The sequence below is a fragment of the Protopterus annectens genome, chromosome 12.part0, assembly GCF_019279795.1.
Source record: "Protopterus annectens isolate FY-2018-M chromosome 12.part0, PAN1.0, whole genome shotgun sequence".
Lineage (NCBI taxonomy): Eukaryota > Metazoa > Chordata > Ceratodontiformes > Protopteridae > Protopterus > Protopterus annectens.
The window spans coordinates 41358783-41381562 of NC_056746.1; the positions used below are offsets into that span (position 1 = coordinate 41358783).

Sequence of the window (22780 nt, forward strand, 5' to 3'; positions counted from 1 at the left end):
TTGTATTGGGTGAAATTATTGTTATTGGCATGTATGACGTCAGTTTCTTCTGTTAAGAATTCTTTAAAGAAGACATACTGTTTCATGCATGCAGCCATACAAGCTTGATTTTTAATTTTAAGTACCTACTAAATGCACTGTTCAAAAAAGGTGTGTAGTTTTTACAAATGCTTCCTTCCCAATCAGACTAACTGAAATTTTATTATGTATTTCAGGACGAGATGTCAATGTTCTTCCAATTTGGGGCTTCCATTCAACAACAAGCACTCCTCATGCTCGACATTATGAAGGAATATGATTGGCATGTGTTTACGATTGTCACCAGCCACTTTCCAGGATACCAGGACTTCATAGCATACATTAAAAACATTGTCGAACATAGCTTTGTTGGCTGGGACCTTATGAATGTGATCACACTTGATGCTGTGGATGGTGATTCCAAGGCTCAAATCCAGCTGAAGAAAATCCAGTCTGCGGTAATTTTACTATATTGCTCTAAAGATGAAGCAGTTTATATTTTAGATGAAGCTCAGTCTTTGGGTTTGACTGGCTATGGTTATACTTGGATAGTACCCAGCCTGGTGACAGGCAACACTGATCTGACCCCAGAGGAATTTCCCCCTGGTATGATTTCTGTCTCATATGATGAGTGGGATTACACCTTGGAAGGGCGAGTGAGGGACTCACTTGGGATTATTACTACCGCTGCGTCAGAAATGCTCAAACATTACAGTTTCATTCCGGAAGCCAAAACAAGCTGCTATGGTCAACTGGAAAGAAATGAGCTACCTTCTCATACGTTACACAAGTAAGTCTAGCATTTCAGTTTCCTCATGATCTTTGCTTTCCTTTAGAGGCTTCTGTTTTGACAAACATTGTCTTTTTCATGAGATGCACCACTTGCTTTCCAGGATCCTTTTCATTCTTGCAGTTCAGGTGTAGATTATACTGTTAATCTCTCGTTGTTACGTACCACACTTCCCTTCATTGTGATTGAGTGTATGAAAATGATTCTAGTGCGAGATAAAGATGCATTACAACATGTGATGCCAAGCATGTTTGATCCCTTAACTGAGCTTTCAGTGAAATGGTTGCACCTCAACGGAGTAGCTTTTCTGGTTTTAAAATGTTCCTAAATGCACAAAGGTTACTGTGCTTTGTAGTAGACATCACTAACTTAAAACCAACAACAGATTTCATTGCTTAAAGGATGTTGTGTGTATGTAAAGCAGTCAGTTGCATCCAACATGGATTGTTTTTAATATCACACTGGCAAAACAATATTGAATAATCAATTGTATTTAGTTTTATTTGATTATGAAGACAAAACTAAGTTGTCCCAACCTATAGAGAATGCAAATAAAATCTTCAAGTAATTACCCCTTTCCGCAGTGACAAAACTCTGCAAAACAACTGGAAGCACAACAATGCAAACGTTAGAAGTATTTAACGTTACTTAGACTGGAATGATTAGGAAAATCGTCACAGAAGTCTCATTATATAGTAGTTCATCATTCCACCAAAGAAAGCTTTTGCTTTTTGGACTTATATCTAGCAGATGGAAGAATACTTGTGATATCTCTGGACTTTTTAAATCTAGCAGATGGAAGAATACTTGGGATATCTCTGGACTTTTTAAATCTAGCAGACTGAATAATACTTGGGATATCTCTGGACTTTTTAAATCTAGCAGACGGAATAATACTTGGGATATCTCTGGACTTTTTAAATCTAGCAGACAGAAGAATACTTGGGATATCTCTGGACTTTTTAAATCTAGCAGACAGAATAATACTTGGGATATCTCTGGACTTTTTAAATCTAGCAGACGGAATAATACTTGTGATATCTCTGGACTTTTTAAATCTAGCAGATGGAATAATATTTGGGATATCTCTGGACTTTTTAAATCTAGCAGACAGAAGAATACTTGGGATATCTCTGGACTTTTTAAATCTAGCAGACAGAATAATACTTGGGATATCTCTGGACTATTTAAATCTAGCAGACGGAATAATACTTGGGATATCTCCGGACTTTTTAAATCTAGCAGACAGAATAAAACTTGGGATATCTCTGGACTTTTTAAATCTAGCAGACGGAATAATACTTGGGATATCTCTGGACTTTTTTAATCTAGCAGACGGAATAATACTTGGGATATCTCTGGACTTTTTAAATCTAGCAGATGGAATAATACTTGGGATATCTCCGGACTTTTTAAATCTAGCAGATGGAATAATACTTGGGATATCTCTGGACTTTTTAAATCTAGCAGACGGAATAATACTTGGGATATCTCTGGACTTTTTAAATCTAGCAGATGGAATAATACTTGGGATATCTCTGGACTTTTTAAATCTAGCAGACGGAATAATACTTGGGATATCTCTGGACTTTTTAAATCTAGCAGATGGAATAATACTTGGGATATCTCTGGACTTTTTAAATCTAGCAGACGGAAGAATACTTGGGATATCTCTGGACTTTTTAAATCTAGCAGATGGAATAATACTTGGGATATCTCTGGTCTTTTTAAATCTAGCAGATGGAATAATACTTGGGATATCGCTGGACTTTTTAAATCTAGCAGACAGAAGGATACTTGGGATATCTCTGGACTTTTTAACATTTTCGCTTAATGTAGTATATACTTCTCAGGAAACATACATGCTCATTAGCAGAGTTAAATTCGTTTTGGGGAAGGTGCTAAATCTTTTCTGGCTTTAGGTCTTGTATTATATCTTGCAAGCACATCTGTGGGCTTTCAGTGAAATAAATAACAAACTATCATTTCAGTGATAAGATATACATGTAGTAAAATGTAATTGTGGCAATAAAACCATTTATGTTTGTTCAGGATTTAGGCATAGAGTGAAATCCTGACAGATGTACTTCAGTATGCATTAGTATAATGACTCCAAATAGTGGCTGTGACATACATCTCACCCTGGATTCTGAAACAGTTATATGTTAATAAAGATGAGCTGCTGAGTTCACAAATATTAACAACATAGATAGATAATCAGGTGTGGAATCCAAGGAATTTCCCATCAAGGTGAGAGCTGTTTGGAAGATGCACATCCAAATGGACTGAATCATAGATGCAAATCAAAAATAGACTAAAATTCATAAAGTAAAACTCCATGGTGGGCATAAATGATGTGATATTTGTACTGAACATTAAAATGCATAATATAACATTCCAAACCTGCTGAGCTTTTGTATTTAAAATGTAGATAAATTGTATTCATTTGATACATGTTTGTAAATTAAAACAATCTTTAAGTGTAATGAAGTATTACTTCCCCTACACTGTGACCACATTTTAATTGATATACAAGAGTGTTTTCTGCCTTAAATATATTCTGTGTCTAACAATCGCTTTCTCCACATCCGAGGTCATTGATCATTCATAGAAATGAGTACGCTACTTTTAGCTTGGGGAGGGGCAGTTACCTCAGATGAAACAATTTACTAATCCTGAGTTCTTGTTGAAGACAAAGAGAAGAGGGTTTGGAAATTTGACCAGTGGATGTGTACAAAACTGGCAGTACTACAGGTATTGTACCAGTGTGGTGATTGAGATATGACAGCTGAATAACAGGGTGAAGGTTTTAGTTTATTGGTCAGTCTATGTATCCGGTACTCATTTATAGTCATGAACTATACATAGTGGCAAAAATAATGACATTTCTTATACAAACTACAGAAATTAGGTTCCTTACATGGGTAGCTGTTAATGATGGCGGGAGGGGCTTGCTGTTCTGAGAACTCACAGTGCAGCCCCTGTTTCTCTATTTTAAGGGAGGGGGGTGATCATCTTGTGAATGTGCCACCTGAGCACCTCCCTGTCTAGTCATGGCATTCAATGCCCACCCATGCTGCAGAAGGCTGTAGACATACTAAGGACATACCATCATCACCACCATCATCATTATCACCATCAGCATCATCATCACCATCATCATCACCATCATTATCGCTGCCATCACCATCCTCATCATCATCACCATCATCACCATCATCATCATCACCATCATCACCATCATTGTCATCATCATCATCATCACCATCATCACCATCATCATCATCATGATCACCATCATCACCATTATCATCAACACCATCATCACCATCATCATCACCATCATCACCATCATTGCTATCATCACCATCACTATCATCATCATCATCATGATCACCATCATCACCATTACCATCATCACCATCATCACCATCATTGCCATCATCACCATCACCATCATCATCATCATGATCACCATCATCACCATCATCATCATGACCATCATCACCATCATCACCATCATCATCACCATCATCACCATCATCACCATCATCATCACCATCATCACCATCATTGCCATCATCACCATCACCATCATCATCACCATCATCACCATTATCATCATCATGATCACCATCATCACCATTATCATCATCACCATCATCGTCATCATCACCATCATGACCATCATCATCATCACCATCACCATCATCATCATCATCACCATCATCACCATTATCATCATCACCATCATCGTCATCATCACCATCATCATCACCATCATCATCATGACCATCATCATCATCACCATCATCACCATCATCATCACCACCATCACCATCACCATCATCATCACCATTATCATCATCACCATCATCACCAACATCATCACCATCATCACTATCATTGCCATCATCATCATCATGATCACCATCATCACCATTATCATCATCACCATCATCGTCATCATCACCACCATCACCATCATCATCACCATCATCAGCATCACCATCACCATCATCATTATCAACATTATCATCATCACCATCATCACCATCATTATCACCATCATCACCATCATTGCCATCATCACCATCACCATCATCATCATGATCACCATCATCACCATTATCATCATCACCATCATCACTATCATCATCACCATCATCACCATCATCATCACCATCATCACCATCACCATCATCATCATCATGATCACCATCATCACCATTATCATCATCACTATCATCACCATCATCATCACCATCATCACCATCATCGCCATCATCACCATCACCATCATCATCATCATGATCACCATCATCACGATTATAATCATCACTATCATCATCATCATCATCTCCATCATCACCATTATCATCGGCATCATCATCATCATCACCATTATCATGACCATCATCATCATGACCATCATCATCATGACCATCATCATCATGACCATCATCATCACCATCTCATCACCATCATCACCATCACCATCATCATTATCACCATCATCACCATCATCATGATCACCACCATCACCATCACCATCATCACCATTATCCTCAGCATCATCACCATCATCACCATCATCATCACCATCATCACCATCACCATCATCATCATGATCACCATCATCACCATTATCATTATCACCATCATCACCATCATCACCACCATCATCACCATCATCACCATCATCACCATCACCATCATCATCATCATGATCACCATCATCACCATTATAATCATCACCATCATCATCGTCATCTCCATCATCACCATCATCATCATCGGCATCATCGTCATCATCACCATCATCATCATGACCATCATCGTCATCACCATCATCACCATCGTCATCATCACCATCTTTATTATTATTACATGCTGACCAGTTTAGTCCCACTGAGTTAGTAGCCTCTTTTCAGGGGAGACCCAAGGTGGTATTTATGCTACTAGGGAACATTTGGCCAGGACATCAGGGAACTTCTCCAACTCTTTGCTTGATTTTATTTCCTGTCTCATTGTGGAATACTAAGGAATGTGACACGGTCAGCAGAAGCCTGGTATAGGGAATAAAGATGTTTGCTCTACCTCACTCTATTTCTACCACTGTGACCCCATGATTTATAAAACAACAATGAAATATTAATCATATGGAAGAAAACATTCCTCTAAAATGTTTTTAACTCTCTTGTTGAAAGGCAGATGTAAAGAATCACAGTGATGACTTAGGATTAGTGCTGCAAATAAAAACTAAGGATGTTTAAACACTGATCATTCTACTAATTACATTTCTTCAATGACACAGTCACATTTTTGTAATGATGTCAGTCTGTTCTTACGTTTGCATTGGTACAGTTTAAAAGGAAGCAAATAGAATGAGACTTCTTGAATCGACATTGTTCTTCGCTGCAGACAGAGTATTTTGCAGCTCTTCTTTTTGCATGAAGTACATTGGAGCATAAAAAACATGTTTAATATTGCAGGTTTGTTAAGGGGACTCTTTACTGCAGAACATATTATGTTTTATTACCCGCACTTTCATTTTTATTGTTAATGTGCTGATTAAAAAACATTTGAGTAAAAAAATAACCATTTTATGCTGGAATGGCTTTGGGAAATATTTTTATCAGCACATTCCTATCATTTATAATAAGGACTGAGTCAGCCTTTTTGTGTGAAGATTAGATGTTAGTAATTTAGTATCAGTAAGTCCAGAGCCTGAGTGTCTTATAAGCCAAGGCAATTTATGCAGCTAACACTGTGCAAATAAAAGAATTTCAAGCACTGTGTAAAGTCAGAAGTTTGACTATATCACTTAGTCAAATAAATGAACTCCGTAATGTACACAGCTTGTAGACTTGTAATTTATTCCTCTCTTCATTTATTCTGTGAAAGTGCTTTATCCTTTTCTTGGCATCATAGGGGGAGCAGGACTTTTTTGTTTTTAGATTTACTGGGTCTAATTCAGAGAACTTTTCCTCTTGATGCAGCAGCCTGTCCTTCATAAGATGCATACACACCAACAGATTCTTTGGCTCTGTGCCAGTTCACCTATACCACATGATGGAAACTACATACCAGGCCAAAACAAACAGAGAAGGTATTCATCACAGAGGCAAAACAGAAGGAACCCCAATTATAAAGTGAATCAGCGAACCAAGTGTTCTGGACCTGCATTAATAAGCACTATGGCACAGTGCTACCAGACATTGCTTAAATATAATCTCATAGTGTTAGTGCTAACCTAGATTTTTATCTGACAATAATAATAATAATAATAATAATAGTTAACATAATTACTGAATTCCAGAACATAAAACCCTTCTACCTTTGCTCAGTCTAATGGTGTTGCACAGCTCTGAACCTGTCCAAGATGATGCATTTTATTTGAGGATACATACCACATTTTGCCATGGATAGCATAGCATATATCTTGCACATTCTTTTTATTTATGTATTTATTTTACTTGTTTGCTGACTGGGTACACCCCACTGGAATAATTGCCCTTCTCAGGGGTGACTGAAGAGCACTGGCAGGTTAAGGAACTTGCTCAGATTCATACTAGTAGACAAAGGAAGGCTGCAGGAATCAAACCCTGGACTACAGAAAGCGAATTGTTAACAGTCCACACTATTAATCCTTTGAGCTAATTGGAACCCCTTTTTCAATGAAACTAAAGTCTGCTGTTTACACACTGCAGAGTTACAAAGTGTTTATGCATTGTACAAAATGCACAAAATAAAAACATCTGAAGTTTTCATGAGCATTTTATATGACTAAAAGCATGAGCCCTTTCTCAGCTTGAGATATTCAATGCAGTCTAGCAAACAAAGAATTGTAGAAGCCTTAGAGCCTGCAATAATAAAATTCTGTCTTTTACCACCCGCCCTTCCAAAAGTGACACTTGTAAAAAAGTATTCTCAAATGTTGGTCCAGCCTGGTAGAACAAACTACCTCATAAGCTCACAAAGGAACAAACACAATCCAGGTTTGAAACTTATCAATTTCTTTTCAGTGAGATTACATGGATGGTGCAGTGGTTTGAGTTGTCACCTCACAGCAAGAGGTTCTCTGTTTTGATTCTTAGCTGGGGTGCCTTCTGTGCAGGTTCTCCAGTTTCCTCCCATGTTACAAAGACATGTATATCAAGCATTTCTTCCCAGGCTTCCACTGAAAATTGGCTTGTTCCAAATTTGACTTTCCTGGTAAATAAATGTTAAATAAATGCTTTAATGATTATGAGTAATTCCTCCGGCATGCAGAGCTTTTCTCATGTGATAACACTGCTATGTGCACAACGTAGTTCTTGCTGTAGATGTGTATTTAGAATATACACTCACTATATGTGAATGAACTTTTGTTAAATACTGACTGCTTTTTTAAATATACCTTAATCTTATATATTGCTTTGTTTTCCATTATTTATTTACTTTATTTACTATTTGTTCACTGGGTAAGTGCACCGATCTATTGACCTAGTCAGCCATCACAGGAGCTCAAAGTTTAGAAAATGCATCACGGTCTCTCTCAACAAACAATATTATCTACAAAATGAATATACAGCAAAATTCACAAGTAATTGAAGGAGTAAATGCATTAAAAGATCCAGTCACAGGACATTGAGAAAACTGATCTATACAAAATGCAATCTAAGATATACATAAAATACATGGCAATCATACATATAATATATAAACCCCTATACATGTGAAATATTTGCATATAAGATGCCACATTAAAATGTTGAGAAAAGTTTATTAAATGTTTTCTAGTATTTTTGACATTGAATGATAATTGACATAACTATTGTCATCTTAGCAGTTGCAAGTAGATTTATTGAAGAGGGCCTTTGGGACCGTTTGCTAACTCATTTAATATGTAAATAAATATATAAATAATTTTATTCAGGGCTATAATCAAACGAGTGGAATCCAAGCCTCTCGCATTCTTGCCAAGTTATAATAATGATGAGGCAGCATCATGTTAAATGTTGAACATCTACAGAAAATATTTTAAAATTACTTGTAACTGCAGTCTACCATAAAGTCTACATTTCCATGTAATGAATAATAGGATACAATACCTTATACATAATCCCAAGTACTGCCCTTAAAACCATGCGATCAACATTAGCAGTAGTCAGGTACGACCTCCAATAAGAGTATAACTGTCTGGTAGGGTGAGGTAAATAGTTTTAAGTCTTTTTAAGCAAATCTGTATGTGCTAAATGGCATAGGCCCTGTTTCCTTAAGAAACATATGACTCTGCACTTGTTTCCATAAGTGGCATATAGCCTAGACCTGTATGCTAAGTGTCCTATGGCTTATAAAGCCTAGCCTCTGTTTGCATAAGTGACATGAGGCCTAGGCCCTGTTGGTATAACTGTCATATGGGCTAAGCTCTGTTTGAAAAAAAATGCAATAATCATCAAACATTTAGTGCTTAGTGTTTACTTGTTGTGGACTATATTGTACTGTGTCACTTCTTAATTGGTACCGGCTTGCATCACACTAAGCCAGGGGTCTGCAACCTTCACTATCAAAAGAGCCATTTGTGGCCCCTCTCCCACCAAATAAAATTCATTGGGAGCCACAAAACCTATCTGACCCCTAAAATGAAGATAACACAGTATATAAAGTGTTATATATATAGTATTATACTAAATATAAAATAACTAACTTTATAAGGGCAATATTTAAAATCCATCCCTATTTTTGTTCCTTTACTGGGATTGCTTGATCTCTCTCAGTGTGTGTGTGTGTGTGTGTGTGTGTGTGTGTGTGTGTGTGTTATATCACTCGACCTCATAGAACAAAAAATCTGGACAAAGCCATAAATAATGGGGCACAAAGGCCCAAAAATAGAGATACTTTTTAAATATTGCTCTTACAAACTTAGAAAGTTGATAGAATAACAGATTTTGTGTTAGCATTAATTTTCTGAAGGGTATGAAGTCTGAAACTCAAATGTCTGAATATTTTTTTTTTACTTCAGCCCTCGACGATTTGGCAGAAAACCACAATTTTATGAGAAACAGACCAAGAATATGAGGGGAAAAGTCAGGGCATTCTGAAAGAAATCTGCACATTTGAGAGGTAACTGCGTGTGTGTGTAAAATGCATGTTAACAGAAACCATGTTATTCTAGCAAGTTTCTAAGTTTCTAACATCGATATTTAAAGTCAGTCCTTATTCTTGCTCCTTGTCCTCCTTGATTTGTGGCGCTCTCCAGATTTCTTGTGGTGAGAGTTTGAGAGGTAAGAGAGGTACAGAAACCTTTCAGAAGATGCTGCTGCTGGGATCGCTCGATTGCTCTATGTGTGTGGAATTCATGGCAACAGAAACAGTGTTATTCTAGCAAGTTTCTAAGTTTCTAAGAGCAATATTTAATGTCCATCGCTCATTCACTGTGTGTGTGTGTGTGTGTGTGTGTGTGTGTGTGTGTGTGTGTGTGTGTGTGTGTGAGTGTGTGTGTGTGTGTGTGTGTGTGTGTGTGTGTGTGTGTGCGCGTGTACACGTGTGTGTGTGTGTGTGTGTGTGTGTGTGTGCATGTGCACGTGTGTGGGTGCATGTGTGTGCACGCGTGTGCATGTGTGTGCATGTGTATCTGTGTGTGTGTGTGTGTGTGTGTGTGTGTGTGTGTGTGTATGTGTGTGTGTGTATGTCTGTGTGTGTGTGTGTGTGTGTGTGTGTGTGTGTGTGTGTGTGTGTGCATGTGCACCTGTGTGGGTGCATGTGTGTGCACGCGTGTGCATGTGTGTGTATCTGTGTGTGTGTGTGCGTGTGTGTGTGTGTGTGTGTGTGTGTGTGTGTGTGTGTGTGTGTGTGTGTGTGTGTGTGTGTTGTGCGGTAGAGTGGCCATTATTTTTCAAAGCTCTAGGAAGCCACTGCAGAGGGGGTGGAAAAACCACATGCGGTTCCAGAGCTGCAGGTTGCAGACCCCTGGCTTAAGCACTATGAGAGAAGCTGAGTGGCCGATAGTTGTCTTTCATTACAGTAAAACCATAGTACTTGGGGAGCTGAACAGATATTTGAGAGCTCTGTCTCTAAATGATTGTGCATTATTCCAATCCAATACACTCATAAAGTGGCCATTGAAGTAGGAGGGCATATGAGCCTCAACCAATGGAGTAAGCTGATACAGGCAACCTCAGTGAACAAGCCAGTATGCCATTGGTGTTTCAGCTTAAGTGTCAAGCTGACAAGAACCAAGACCTAAGCAGTGCCTACTGAACAAAGCAACTAAACATTGGGCAACTTAAAAATAAAAAAGAGCTAGTTGTCACCAGCATATTAATGACAATACTGCGGTACATCATACTGGAAGCATAACGTAAGGAATACGTAATACAAGTTATAGAGCTGTTATCACCAGATAACTGAAAAAGTAGAAACCATATTAGAGGATGGCAAAAACAAATAAATAACTGATTGGTTTGGTTTAATATGCAAGGAAGCAGTAGCTCCAATGTAAACAGTGTTTTGGTATGAAATGACACAGTCCAAATGGGAATGGGACACAACCACAAAGTCCACGCATATGGAACATTTAAGTGGATGGATTTTTAAGTAAAGCACAGGTGAAATATTACATACTACCAAGTGATGAAATATATGTAGCAGATGCAGCTTGCAAAATAAAGGAAAACCACTATGTTTGGACATGCAGAACACTTACAGGAAGTAAATTTTAAGTAAAATGATCACTGATTTTTGTAGTATAACAGCTGCTGTCTACACAGTTACTATAGGTTCATAGGTGTGTACTAGGCTACTGGCCCTGGAGCCTTTACAAGCCTTGACCCCAAAAATTGCCCAGGCACCGTGCCACCCAATTTTAGTTCATAAGCCTTCCTACAGCTTCTTAAGACAGACATGGCAAACTTTACAATACCCATGTAGATGGACAATAGAGGTACGACGGCTGAATCCTACACAAATGCACTTCATAAGCACATCCACGAGTGCATGGATCATGCTATCCCTAACAGAACCAAGATGCCATCCTCCAAAAAAAGGAAGCCAATCTGGTGGTCTCCTGCCATAAACAAACTCTACAACAGAAGAAAGAAACTGTTGCAAAAAAGAGTAAAATCCCATGACTGGAAGAACTCCCTGGTCAGCCTCAGTAAGAAGCAGAGATCGCTCATAAACTCCTCCAAAGCTAGTTATGAAAACAAAATCACCACTGACTCTAAAGTCAACCACAAAGCATTCTATAGCTATGTCAAGAATCTCAATGGCAACACTCAGATCTGCTCTGAGTTACAGCACAATGGCACTAAATATACAGAACCAACTGATATTGCCAACATCCTGGCAGATATGTTCCATGTTAACTTTACCCCCTCACCCCCTAAAGGGCCCATTTCTATACCAGAAGAATTCAAAGTTCCTGTAATCATGGCTGCACAGGTAAAATCCACACTCTCCAAAGCCAAGAACACAGCATCCATGGGACCTGACAACATCCCAGGCTGTGTTCTACATGAACTATAAAATGAACTGGCACCCCACCTAAGCACCATTTTCAATCATAGCCTCACCTCAGGCTTTGTGCCCACTGTATGGTGCACAGTGACGGTTATCCCACTCCACAAAGGGGGAGCCAACATGGACCCCGGGAACTACCGTCCCATTAGCCTAATGACCCTGGTCTGCAAGGCCTTGGAACGTATCATCATGGAACTTATAAACAAAGACATTGGCAATCTCCAAACTCTGGACCCCACACAGTTCAGGTTTGTAAAAGGCAGATCATGTCTCCTAAACCTGATTGACTTCTTTGAAGCAGTCACCAAAGCCCACCCAGTTCAGGTTTGTAAAAGGCAGATCATGTCTCCTAAACCTGATTGACTTCTTTGAAGCAGTCACCAAAGCTGTAGATGAGGGTAAGGTGGTTCACACAGCCTATCTAGATCTCGCCAAGGCTTTTGATACCATCCCCCACTCTGGAACTATAGGTAAACTCATTAAACTAGGCATAAATCCCTATGTTACAATATGGGTTGCCAACTGGCTCACTGACAGAACCCACACTGAGAAAGTAGCAGACTCCAAATCCAACTTCAGACCAGTGACAAGTGGAGCACCACAGGGTTCAGTCCTGGGTCATCTCCTGTTTGGTATGTACTTTTCTGAATACAGGCTAACACAGAAGGTCTTTGGCTAACAAAGTTTGCAGATGACTGCAAATTAGGAGCCATAATTGAAACTCCTAACGATGTGGACATCCTACAGAAGGGCCTCACTGAGACAGATACCTGGTGTCAAAGCCATGGCCTCAAGCTCATTGCCAAAAAGTGCATTGTCACCCCTTTGGTAAAAACTCTGTACCCATGAACTACCACATAGGTGGTAGTCTACTTAACACCAAAAGTGTGATAAGACCTTGGGACACAGGTGGACAGTAGTCTCTCCTTTGATAATCACATTGCCACAGTAGTCAGGAAATCCTTCTATGTGGCACACCTCATCACAAAAGGTTTCTCATCCAGGAAAAAAGAGGTCATTGTTCCCCACTACTGTCACTCATTAGACCCATTATAGAGTACAACACCCCTTTTGGTATGTACCTCACAAGACATCAACAACTCGAAAGGCCGCAGAAATACCTCACAAAGAGGATTACTGGCCTCAAACAGATGCCCTATGCAAACCGTCTCAAAAAACTCCAGCTTTACTCCGTCACATATTGCCTACTCAGAGGCAATCTCTGCCTAATGTACAAAGCTATGTCAAACCCAGAGCTGTTGGACATGCTCCACTTAAAGAAATCCCAATCCCTCAGAGCTACACGCTCTATGGACCTAAACCTTGTCACCACAATAAACAGAACATGCTGGAGGGATAGATTCCTGTCCCAGAGACTTCCCATACTCTGGAACAAACTACCTATCTATATCAAACAAAGCTTCTCATTAGCACTCTTCAAGAAAAATCTTGATGATTGGATGGGAAATAAGAAATTCACCCGGGGATCACCTCTGTGGCTCTGCTCGACAGGGGCACAGGAAAATAATTTTCTTGGGTAGAGAAAGCCAGGGTACCTTTTTGGCATGGCTTGCATAGGCCCTAGGGCAGATAGCCTAGTACCTACCTATGAACCTATGAACCAGCTGTTCTGTGCAGAGACAGGAAGAGACAACCCCCCCCTTAAAGTAGCACTGTTTTATGTCTTTGCATACTAAAATTTAATATCGTGTCTGAAAGTGTATGCACTTTAAATACTAGTTCAATGTCAAAGAGGAGAAATAATCCACAAATATTAATGTGGATTATTGTTTCATTTATTTTCATTTGTCATTACCCTTTATCCTGCTTCACACATCATACACATTAATTTATTTATTTATCCTTTATTGGCTGGGTTAGTTCCACTAAGCTAGTGGCCTCTTTTCAGTGAGACCCAATATGTATTTATATTACTAGGGGAAATTTGGCCAGGGCACAGGGAACTGCCTCTACTTATCTGCTGAGATTGTTTAAGTCTTCCATTCCTGATGCCGTGAAGACTGGGAGGAGAATCGCATGAGAGAACATGGCGGATAGAGTGAGGAGTACAAGAGTAAGAAGGAGAAGGAGAAGGAATGAAGCATGATGGGACAAATTCAGAATTACTGTTTCCACCAGAACTATTTGAAGATGGTGATCCACAATGATTGGAGGGGCTGGTAAATGTTGTTATTACAACTCTCCAATCAGGAGGGCTGCAGAATCTAGTAGTGCAAGAAATGTTGTGCAAAGGAACTAAAGGATCGCTGAGAGGTATCATGGGGAGAAACGATTAACAGAACACAGAAGGCAAGATGAGAAGGATCAGAAAATGAGCCAGAGAAGGAGGATCATGGGAAAAAAAGGACACGCACAAACGTGACAGCAAAACTGATTTAATGGTAAGATTAGTGAGGTAATATGGAAACAAAAAGGAAGTATACAGTAAACATTAAATCAAAAACTTTAAAATCCTTAAATAAATATAACATTTTGGAGAATGTAGTGGCACCTTTAGGAGAAAAAGCACTTCCTAAAGGCATCTGAAGGAATTTTAGAGACATAATTTTTGAAAATGGGGAAGGAAAAAATGAAGTGATGCGAATCAGAAGAAAATGTGTTTTCATGTAACACAAATGTATTTGAAGTACAGAACAGAGACAGTGTGGAAAAAATGACTTTGCAATTTAGAACAAATGTGGAAAGAGAGACTTAAAAAGTTATTTGAAAGAAATGTGTCAAATTGTAAAAAATATAGTAATATATATATATATATATATATGAGGAATTTGGATGGGGGTTGTGAAAGGTCTGATGCTTAAAATTGTTAAATGAAACAAAATCCAGCATTTACCTAATATAATTAATATTAATGGCATAAAAGGCTTTGAAGTACCAGGGTCAACCAAAGATACTTTTTTTTGTTTTACGGGTCAGACATTTCACTGGGGAATATGAAAAAAAGAAGATGCGCTCAATGGGGAAAAAAGACACGATATACAAAAGTACACATTAGCTGTAACACGCAGCGTCATTTATAATGGGTTGTGAGAAAATAAACAATGAAAATGTGGAAAAGGTGAATGGAGAGGAACAGTTTGAGGATGTTAACGAAAACGAGAAGGATAAAATAATTGAGTAAGTTTTGGGAAAGCAAGCACAAAAATATACAGAAAGAGAGGAAACAGAAAATTAATTTTGTAAGTAACTTAGGTAGGGAGTTGGGACAGTGAGGAAGAAGATAATTTAAAATGGCATAAAGTAAATGCAAAAAAAAATATTGGTAAAAGGGTAAAATAAAGAGAGAAAAAGAAAATTGATAGAAAGATTAAAGAAAAAGGAACATTTAAATTAACATGAGGTTATCTGACTATTAATAGTTGGGTGAATGATGTCTTTAGAATGATAATTTGTAAATGGTGTGAACATTTTGATGCAGGTTTATTTTATTTGGTGAATGTAAGATTCATAAAAAGACAAAATGGCACAATTGGAAAGATTGTGAGGAAAGGAAATAGTGTTGAACCTGGAGGTGGAAAGATGTGCAGCAAAATGGCAGCGTTACATAAACTGGAACTTATTAAGGTGGTCGATCATATAGTGGTAATACCAGAAAGGGAGTCCAGTTTGGATATTAAAATTAAATGATGACTGATGATAAATACTGGTGTATTTGTGCACACCGATTGTAAGGAAGGAAAATTATCTGAACAATTGAAACCATATGTGATAAGTGATTATTGTACTTTATAGGTTAGTGCTAAGCTAACTGCCCTTTCGAGTCATTGTAAGCCTAGCCAATTATCCCTTGTGAGACTCAAACCCTGCACCTTGTGTTTGTAAGGCAAACACCTTAACCATTAGGCATCGGAGATTTTAGGTGCAGAGGAAGTGGAACTGGGTAAGAAAAGAAGTTATACCTACAGAAGGAAAGGTATACAGGCTGAAATAGATTATACAGTATTTTGACATAATTTAGAAGCGATTAGAGAAGGAAAGGAGAAAGCAAGTTTTTCAGATCATGAGGCCATTTGGTCAAGAACTGGAATAAATAAAACGTAATTAAGATTTGAAAAGATATAAAACAGTTGAATGAAAGAACTCAAAGAGAAACCCAACTGTCTATGGAACGGTTATATGGCTACAATAATTATGCATAAGAACTGGTCAGAGCAGTGAATGGAATATGTATATAAAGTAAAAAAAACAAATATGAGGCAGTAGAAAAAAAGTTATTTCAAAATAAACAGTAAGTATGAGAAATTAACTTGGAAACTAATGGATCTGATAGAACAGAATAATAAAAATATATTAAGCGGAGAAACTACATGCTACATGAGCAAAACTGAAAGTGAATGCAGACGTTCTTAAGCAGACAGTGTCAAGGGCAGCGCAACAAAAATTAAGTTTCACCTTTTTTCGGAAAGCAAGTTACGAAGCAAAACATCCCAATAGAAAAAGTTTTGACAAAGAGTGGGAAATAGTACATGATCAGGAAAAGACTGAAAAAGAAGTAATATTTTTTAAAGACAGATATGGGGAAAAAAGGTAAAAAAATAGCAGAAAATGAAGAATTAAGAAGAAAGCAGCAAGTCTGCAGAGACTCCAACCAGTCACAAACTGACAAATGTGTATTCCAGTTCAGAAAAGTAGCAACAGAACCTTGTAAAGAGTAACACTTTCATTTATTCTGTAAGAAACGTCATCAGAATAATAATGTGATATGTTTATAGTATATTTGTTTTATGCAATGTTTTAATGAAGAACCTCTACACTTTTGGTACCATGGGATCTTTTAAGCACCAACTCAAGCAGATGGAACCTGCTTTAATGTCTCAGCTGAGGGACAAAACTGTGACTCCTTGATATCTTTGCCTGATAATTTAGGGGAAGATAGGAGAATAAAGTTAGAGTTGTTTTTGTCCACTAATATGTTGACTGTGTCCTCAGCAGAAGAGTAAGTGTTGTTATTTATTAGCTCTGAGTAAGTATTACCACTAAGGTTTTTGGCATAGCTGAAGAAGGCTCTGTGGATGAATTAATCACTGCATTTATATCCTTCGGGAAGAGATGCTTTGATGCATGGGGTCATTAGGTGATTAGGGTGCCTGAATTTTATCAGGTCATCAATTATCTAGATTGGGCTTGCCTTAGTGTAGTCTCTAAAGGTAGAAATGAGCAGTGATATGGTAACTGTAGGTGTTCAACATTGGGTGGCCATATTGGTTATTTCCAGGTCAAACAATTTTGAACCCCTTCTTGGAACCTGAAGCAGTTGATGTAAAGCTGGAGCTGGCAGTAATGATGTCCAGGAATCTCTGCACATCTTTATTTGTGGTGGTGAAGGTTTCACAATAATGGAGGAATAGTTGAAGAATAGTGCTGGGCTCCACACGAAGGGGTGTAAGATTATTTACAGCTGCCTCGTGGGCTGCAGGTGCCATGGAGGGGCACTGAGTTTTATTCACTGTCTAAAGGATATGGATCAGCTGCAGGTCATTGTCCTGGCATAAGAATCTTGAGACAAGATGACATCTTAAGAATGCAAACATGACTCCCTCCAAAACACTATTTTCTTTGTGGGTCTGAAAGACTGGTAGGTATTGTAATCCTACACTGTGGGAGTGCTACTGCTGTTTGAAACCTTGTTTTGGTAACTATGCAAATTCCTTTATTTTCGATAGTTAAGAATGATGTAAGGAGTGTAACTTCTTGTTTAGGCATCTAGCATTCAGTGGTGCTACTTTTATATAGTTTTGATTTTAATGGGCTATGTAAGTAATTTGAGGAGAATGACCTTGTCTTTAAATGATACTATGGAAAAAGTTCTGGCCAATATATGCAAGCCATGAGGACAGAGGTGCAGGCCATCCTTAACCAAGAAGTCAAGGTTGTCAATCATCTCCTCCCAAGTTGATATTGGACAACACAGTGGTGCAGTGGTTGCATTGTCACTTCACAGCAACAGGTTCTCCGGTTCAATTCTTGGCTGGGGTGCTGTCTGTGTGGAATCTGCAGGTTGTCTGTGTGGGCTTCCTCCGGTTGCTCCAGTTTTCTCCCATACTACAAAAACATGCATCTGGAGTGTTTCTCCCAGGCCTCTGATGAAAACTGGCTTTGTTCCAAGTCAGACTTTTCCAGTAAACAAATGTTAAATAAATAAATATATATGTGTACATATATTGGATCCCAGTGGAATAACATCAATAGCACAATAGCAAAGACAAAAACTGAAATCATTATTTTTGGTGATAGTAGAATATTGCTGAATACTAATTACATACCGATTTCAGAAATATATTCTGGGAACTCTACCATACCCTTTCCATATAGTCCAAGGAGGTCCGTCTCAAGTGAATCATTCCCATGTACACAATGACCATATAGTTTTGTGTTCTTAGGGTTAAGAGAGACTGAGGTCTCTACTGGCACTGTGGAGCCTGACATCTGAGAGCCAGTTAACCATCACTCAGTCTTTGCTTAACCTGGTTAGTGATACATCTGTGTATCTAAATATGGAGTCAGCTACAGGAAGACATTATAGGATCATATGATCATAGGAAGTTACTAGGGTAATGGCCCTAGGGCCCTTACAAGCCTAACCAAGTTCTACCCTTTTTTCCATGATCAGCATCTGTTGCCCCTGTCCAAGAGGGAAACAGGTGGAAACCCCCCATTACCAGATGTAGTCTCTCAGCCTTACTGTCTAACAGACTTTGGTCTTCCAGTTGAGTGGCCCCTTTTTGCACTTGTGTTTTCTGTGCTGTCTATGCTGTTTGCCTGTTAGTATGGTGTTGAGTGTCCTGCATAGAAAACTTGTTTTCTGTGCTGTCTATGCTGTTTGTCTGTTAGTATGGTGTTGAGTGTCCTGCATAGAAAACTTGTTTTCTGTGCTGTCTATGCTGTTTGCCTGTTAGTATGGTGTTGAGTGTCCTGCATAGAAAACTTTAATTTAAGAAGATTTTGTGGTTTAGACAGCGACTTTTTAAGTACCTCAGTGTTAGAAGGTTTATCCACATCTCTAGGACATGGTGGCACGGTTTTGTGAGGTGGGTGCTGGAAGTGACAACATGCTGGTTACAGTGTACCTTCTTTGAAGAGAGGATGGTGTTCAAGGTTAGTAGATATTTGAGCCTCTCACATTCGGATTTATTTACATGTAGTATTAAACCGTTGCCAGTGAACATGAGCCAGTCCTTGCATTACCACCATGTAGCTGTTGCTATTGGCTTGGCAAGAGATGTTAAGGCAAACAGTGACATTACAGGGAGCTGTAATGAGTGCCAATGAAGTAGGTATATGGTCAGTAAACTAGACCACAGCCTGAGCAATGAGTCAAAGCCCCAGGGATACGATTATATGCATACTTCATCAATTAATGAAATGTACAAAAGTCAGTGAAAAGTGAAACAACAACCAATGGACACATGAAACAGTGAGCACCATCTTGGCTCAGGCACCATAATAACAGCTAAGTACAGGTGATTTGCTTGGGTTTGACTGCAATGCTAGCTTAGTCTAGTGATTAGAAAATCAATAGCTTACAGGTTCAAATGGACTAAGGCTTGTAATACCTACTGCTACAAATGGACTGAAGCTTGTAAAACCTACAGTTACAAGCAATCTGAGGCTTGTAATAACTATAGCAGACAAAGCAAATGACAAGCGCAAAAGAAAGTAAAGGTAACTAAAGTAACTGATGACTTCTTGAAGACAGCAATGGTAAAATGGCTTAGTCACCATTGCTGCTCTTTTAATGTAAGTATATCGAAATCACAGAAAGGATATCACTTTAGCTCAGAATGCCCGTAGTTGACAAAAGTAGTAAAACAGGCAGCAAATGGTATGCCTGCAGCAAACACACGACCCTAAATAATATAACAACTGTCCCAACTGCACTCAGTCATCCACTAGAGTTTGCGAGTAAGCTCAATTTCATATTGTTGTCCTTTTATTACAGGATATAATAAGCATCAGAGTTGACACTACTTTTTTAACAACAAGGAACAATTGTAAATCGTTCTTTACAGTTCGCAGCCCTGCTGTGGACAATGCAGCATTTCCTAGATACTGTGAGGTTTGGTTCTGAGGTCAAGGTCAATTACGTATCCTTATCTGCCTTTGTGTCATTGCAACTCTGCATAGTAGGTGACGACCACAGGCATGCAGAAATTAACAAACCAGATCACTCAGGCCAACAAAAAACACCCTGCCTTATAACCAATCACACATTTCACTCAGAAACACCCTGTCTTATAACCAGTCACACATTTCACCAAGAAACTCCTTGCCTTATAACCAGTCACACATTTCACCAAGAAACACCCTGGCTTAGTCAGTCACACATTTCACACAGAAACGCCCTGCCTTATAACCAGTTGCATGTTTCACCCACAGCAATAGCAGCTCCCCTTCTCCCACCAGCAGACAATTCGGTAAACCAGTTCTAAATGCAGAAATACAGCACAGGAAAACATAAAATACAATTGACTAATTACTATTAGTAATAAAATGCTCCAATTTTAGCAGAAAAACAGAAATGTGTACTTCAAAAGTGTATAGGTATTTGGTGATGATTTGATTAGGTACCCTCAGACATACTGTTACAACCCAGCAGAGTAGAGGAAGTGAATACAGAACTTATTTTACAATGTACTCATTATAATATTATTCCATAACATTATTGCGTAGCTTGTTAGGTTTGGTTAAAGTCTTTGTCATTACTATATAAAACTAACTGGAGTGAGGTGTTTAGTGGAAAAACTGCAGATGGAATGTGGAAAGTTTTGAAAGAGAAATTGTTTGAGTTCAAAAAGTCAAAAAAAATGTTTAACATCAGGATCTAGGCACACAACATCAGGGGGTGTATTTCCATAAGAACAAGATACCTGATTAAGGTGAGAGACAAAAAATATACGAAATGGAAGAGAGGTCGAACTACAACTTTGAAAACTGAAATAAACAAACTGGACAAACAGATTAACAGTGTTAGACAAGATCAAGAAAAATTTGAAAAAAATTTATATAAAGATATTGAGCATAATAGGAAACCTTTTTATAGATACATAAGAGGTGGAAGGAGTAAAGATACACAAATTGATAAACTGTGTGCAGATTCTAAAATGTATTCTCAGACACAACAGATTATAGATATATTTACAAAATCTTATGCAAAAAAGGTTGGCTCCACAAAAGGGGTGGTAAGTTGTCCTAGTGACATCCAGGTAACCCCAGATATGGGAATCAAATTAGATTATATTGAAAAAGAACTATCCAAACTGGATCCAAACAAAGCACAGGGAGGAGACAGAATTAGTAATAATGACCTGAGAACACTTAAGCAAGAACTTACACTGCCATTACATCTATTATTCACTAGGTCATATAAATATGGGGGGGGGTTCCTCAAGATTGGAGACATGCACTTATTAAACCTGTCTTTAAGGGAAAGGGGAGTAGGACAAACCCAGAATCATATAGACCCTTAAGTCTACTTTCATGTTGTGGAAAAATAATGGAGAAGGTAATGCTGGATAAGTTATTGTCAGAACTAGATAGGTTGAGAATTGAAACCATATATCAGCATGCTTATGTTGAAAATAGAACTATTAAAACCTGTAACATGATGTTTTATAACAATATAATGACAGCTATGAATGAAAAATTGTGCTGTAATGTAATTTATATAGACTGAACTTCAGCATTTGACAGGGTCATGCACAAAACACTGATCAATAAATTAGTACAACTTGTATTGATGTACTGTTGATACGATGGATAGCTGCATGGCTTACAAATAGGATATGGCATGTATCACACACCAACTGGACAGGTGAAATCCTTGGTTACAGTCAGGGTGTCCCAAGGGGCTCTGTACCAGGCCCTTACTTGTTTAGATTGTATCTTCCAGACCTTACTTTTTCATCTGAGGTGTTCTACAGTCTATATGCTGACGACCTGAAATTGGGTAAACGGATTGCAGATGTTACAGATAAGGAATGTCTGCAAAATAATTTGATTAAATTGACCATTTGGGCACAGGAGAATAATATGTTGATAAATACATCAAAAACTAAGCATATGAGATTTGGGAGACATAAACTGAAAGGTGAATAAGTGTGAAAGGTGATGAAGTTTGGATGACGAAAATGTAAAAGGAATTCTATGGTGTATGTGTTCTCTCGTGTACAATAAACGGACTGTCAAGACTGCTGGTTTCCTGGTGCTTTGTGCAAGTTTACATATTGTGCCAACTATTATGTCTGATTGTGCACTGTTACGTCTGACTATGCAGCTACATACATTTATTTCCCTGCTTAAGCCAACAGCATTCAAAATACCAAATTTCCCAGTCAGTCAAGTGTTGTGACTCAGAGTTCCATTGTTGTGGTGATGGTACCTCTATGCTTTTTTTGCACCTGTAGTTCTTCGGCTTTTGCCATGTGGGTAGTTAACATTATGCTTTTC

General features: G+C 38.4%; 1 protein-coding gene across 1 annotated transcript in view; it reads left to right on the plus strand.

Moving 5' to 3' along the window:
* The first annotated feature begins 221 nt into the window (after window positions 1-221).
* The window catches only part of GRIN2A (glutamate ionotropic receptor NMDA type subunit 2A), a 1242307-nt gene continuing 1219748 nt past the window's right edge, over window positions 222-22780 (plus strand). The window contains exon 1 of the mRNA XM_044089077.1: window positions 222-808. Coding sequence (XP_043945012.1) covers window positions 222-808 — 587 coding nt within the window. The remainder of the gene's footprint in view (window positions 809-22780) is intronic.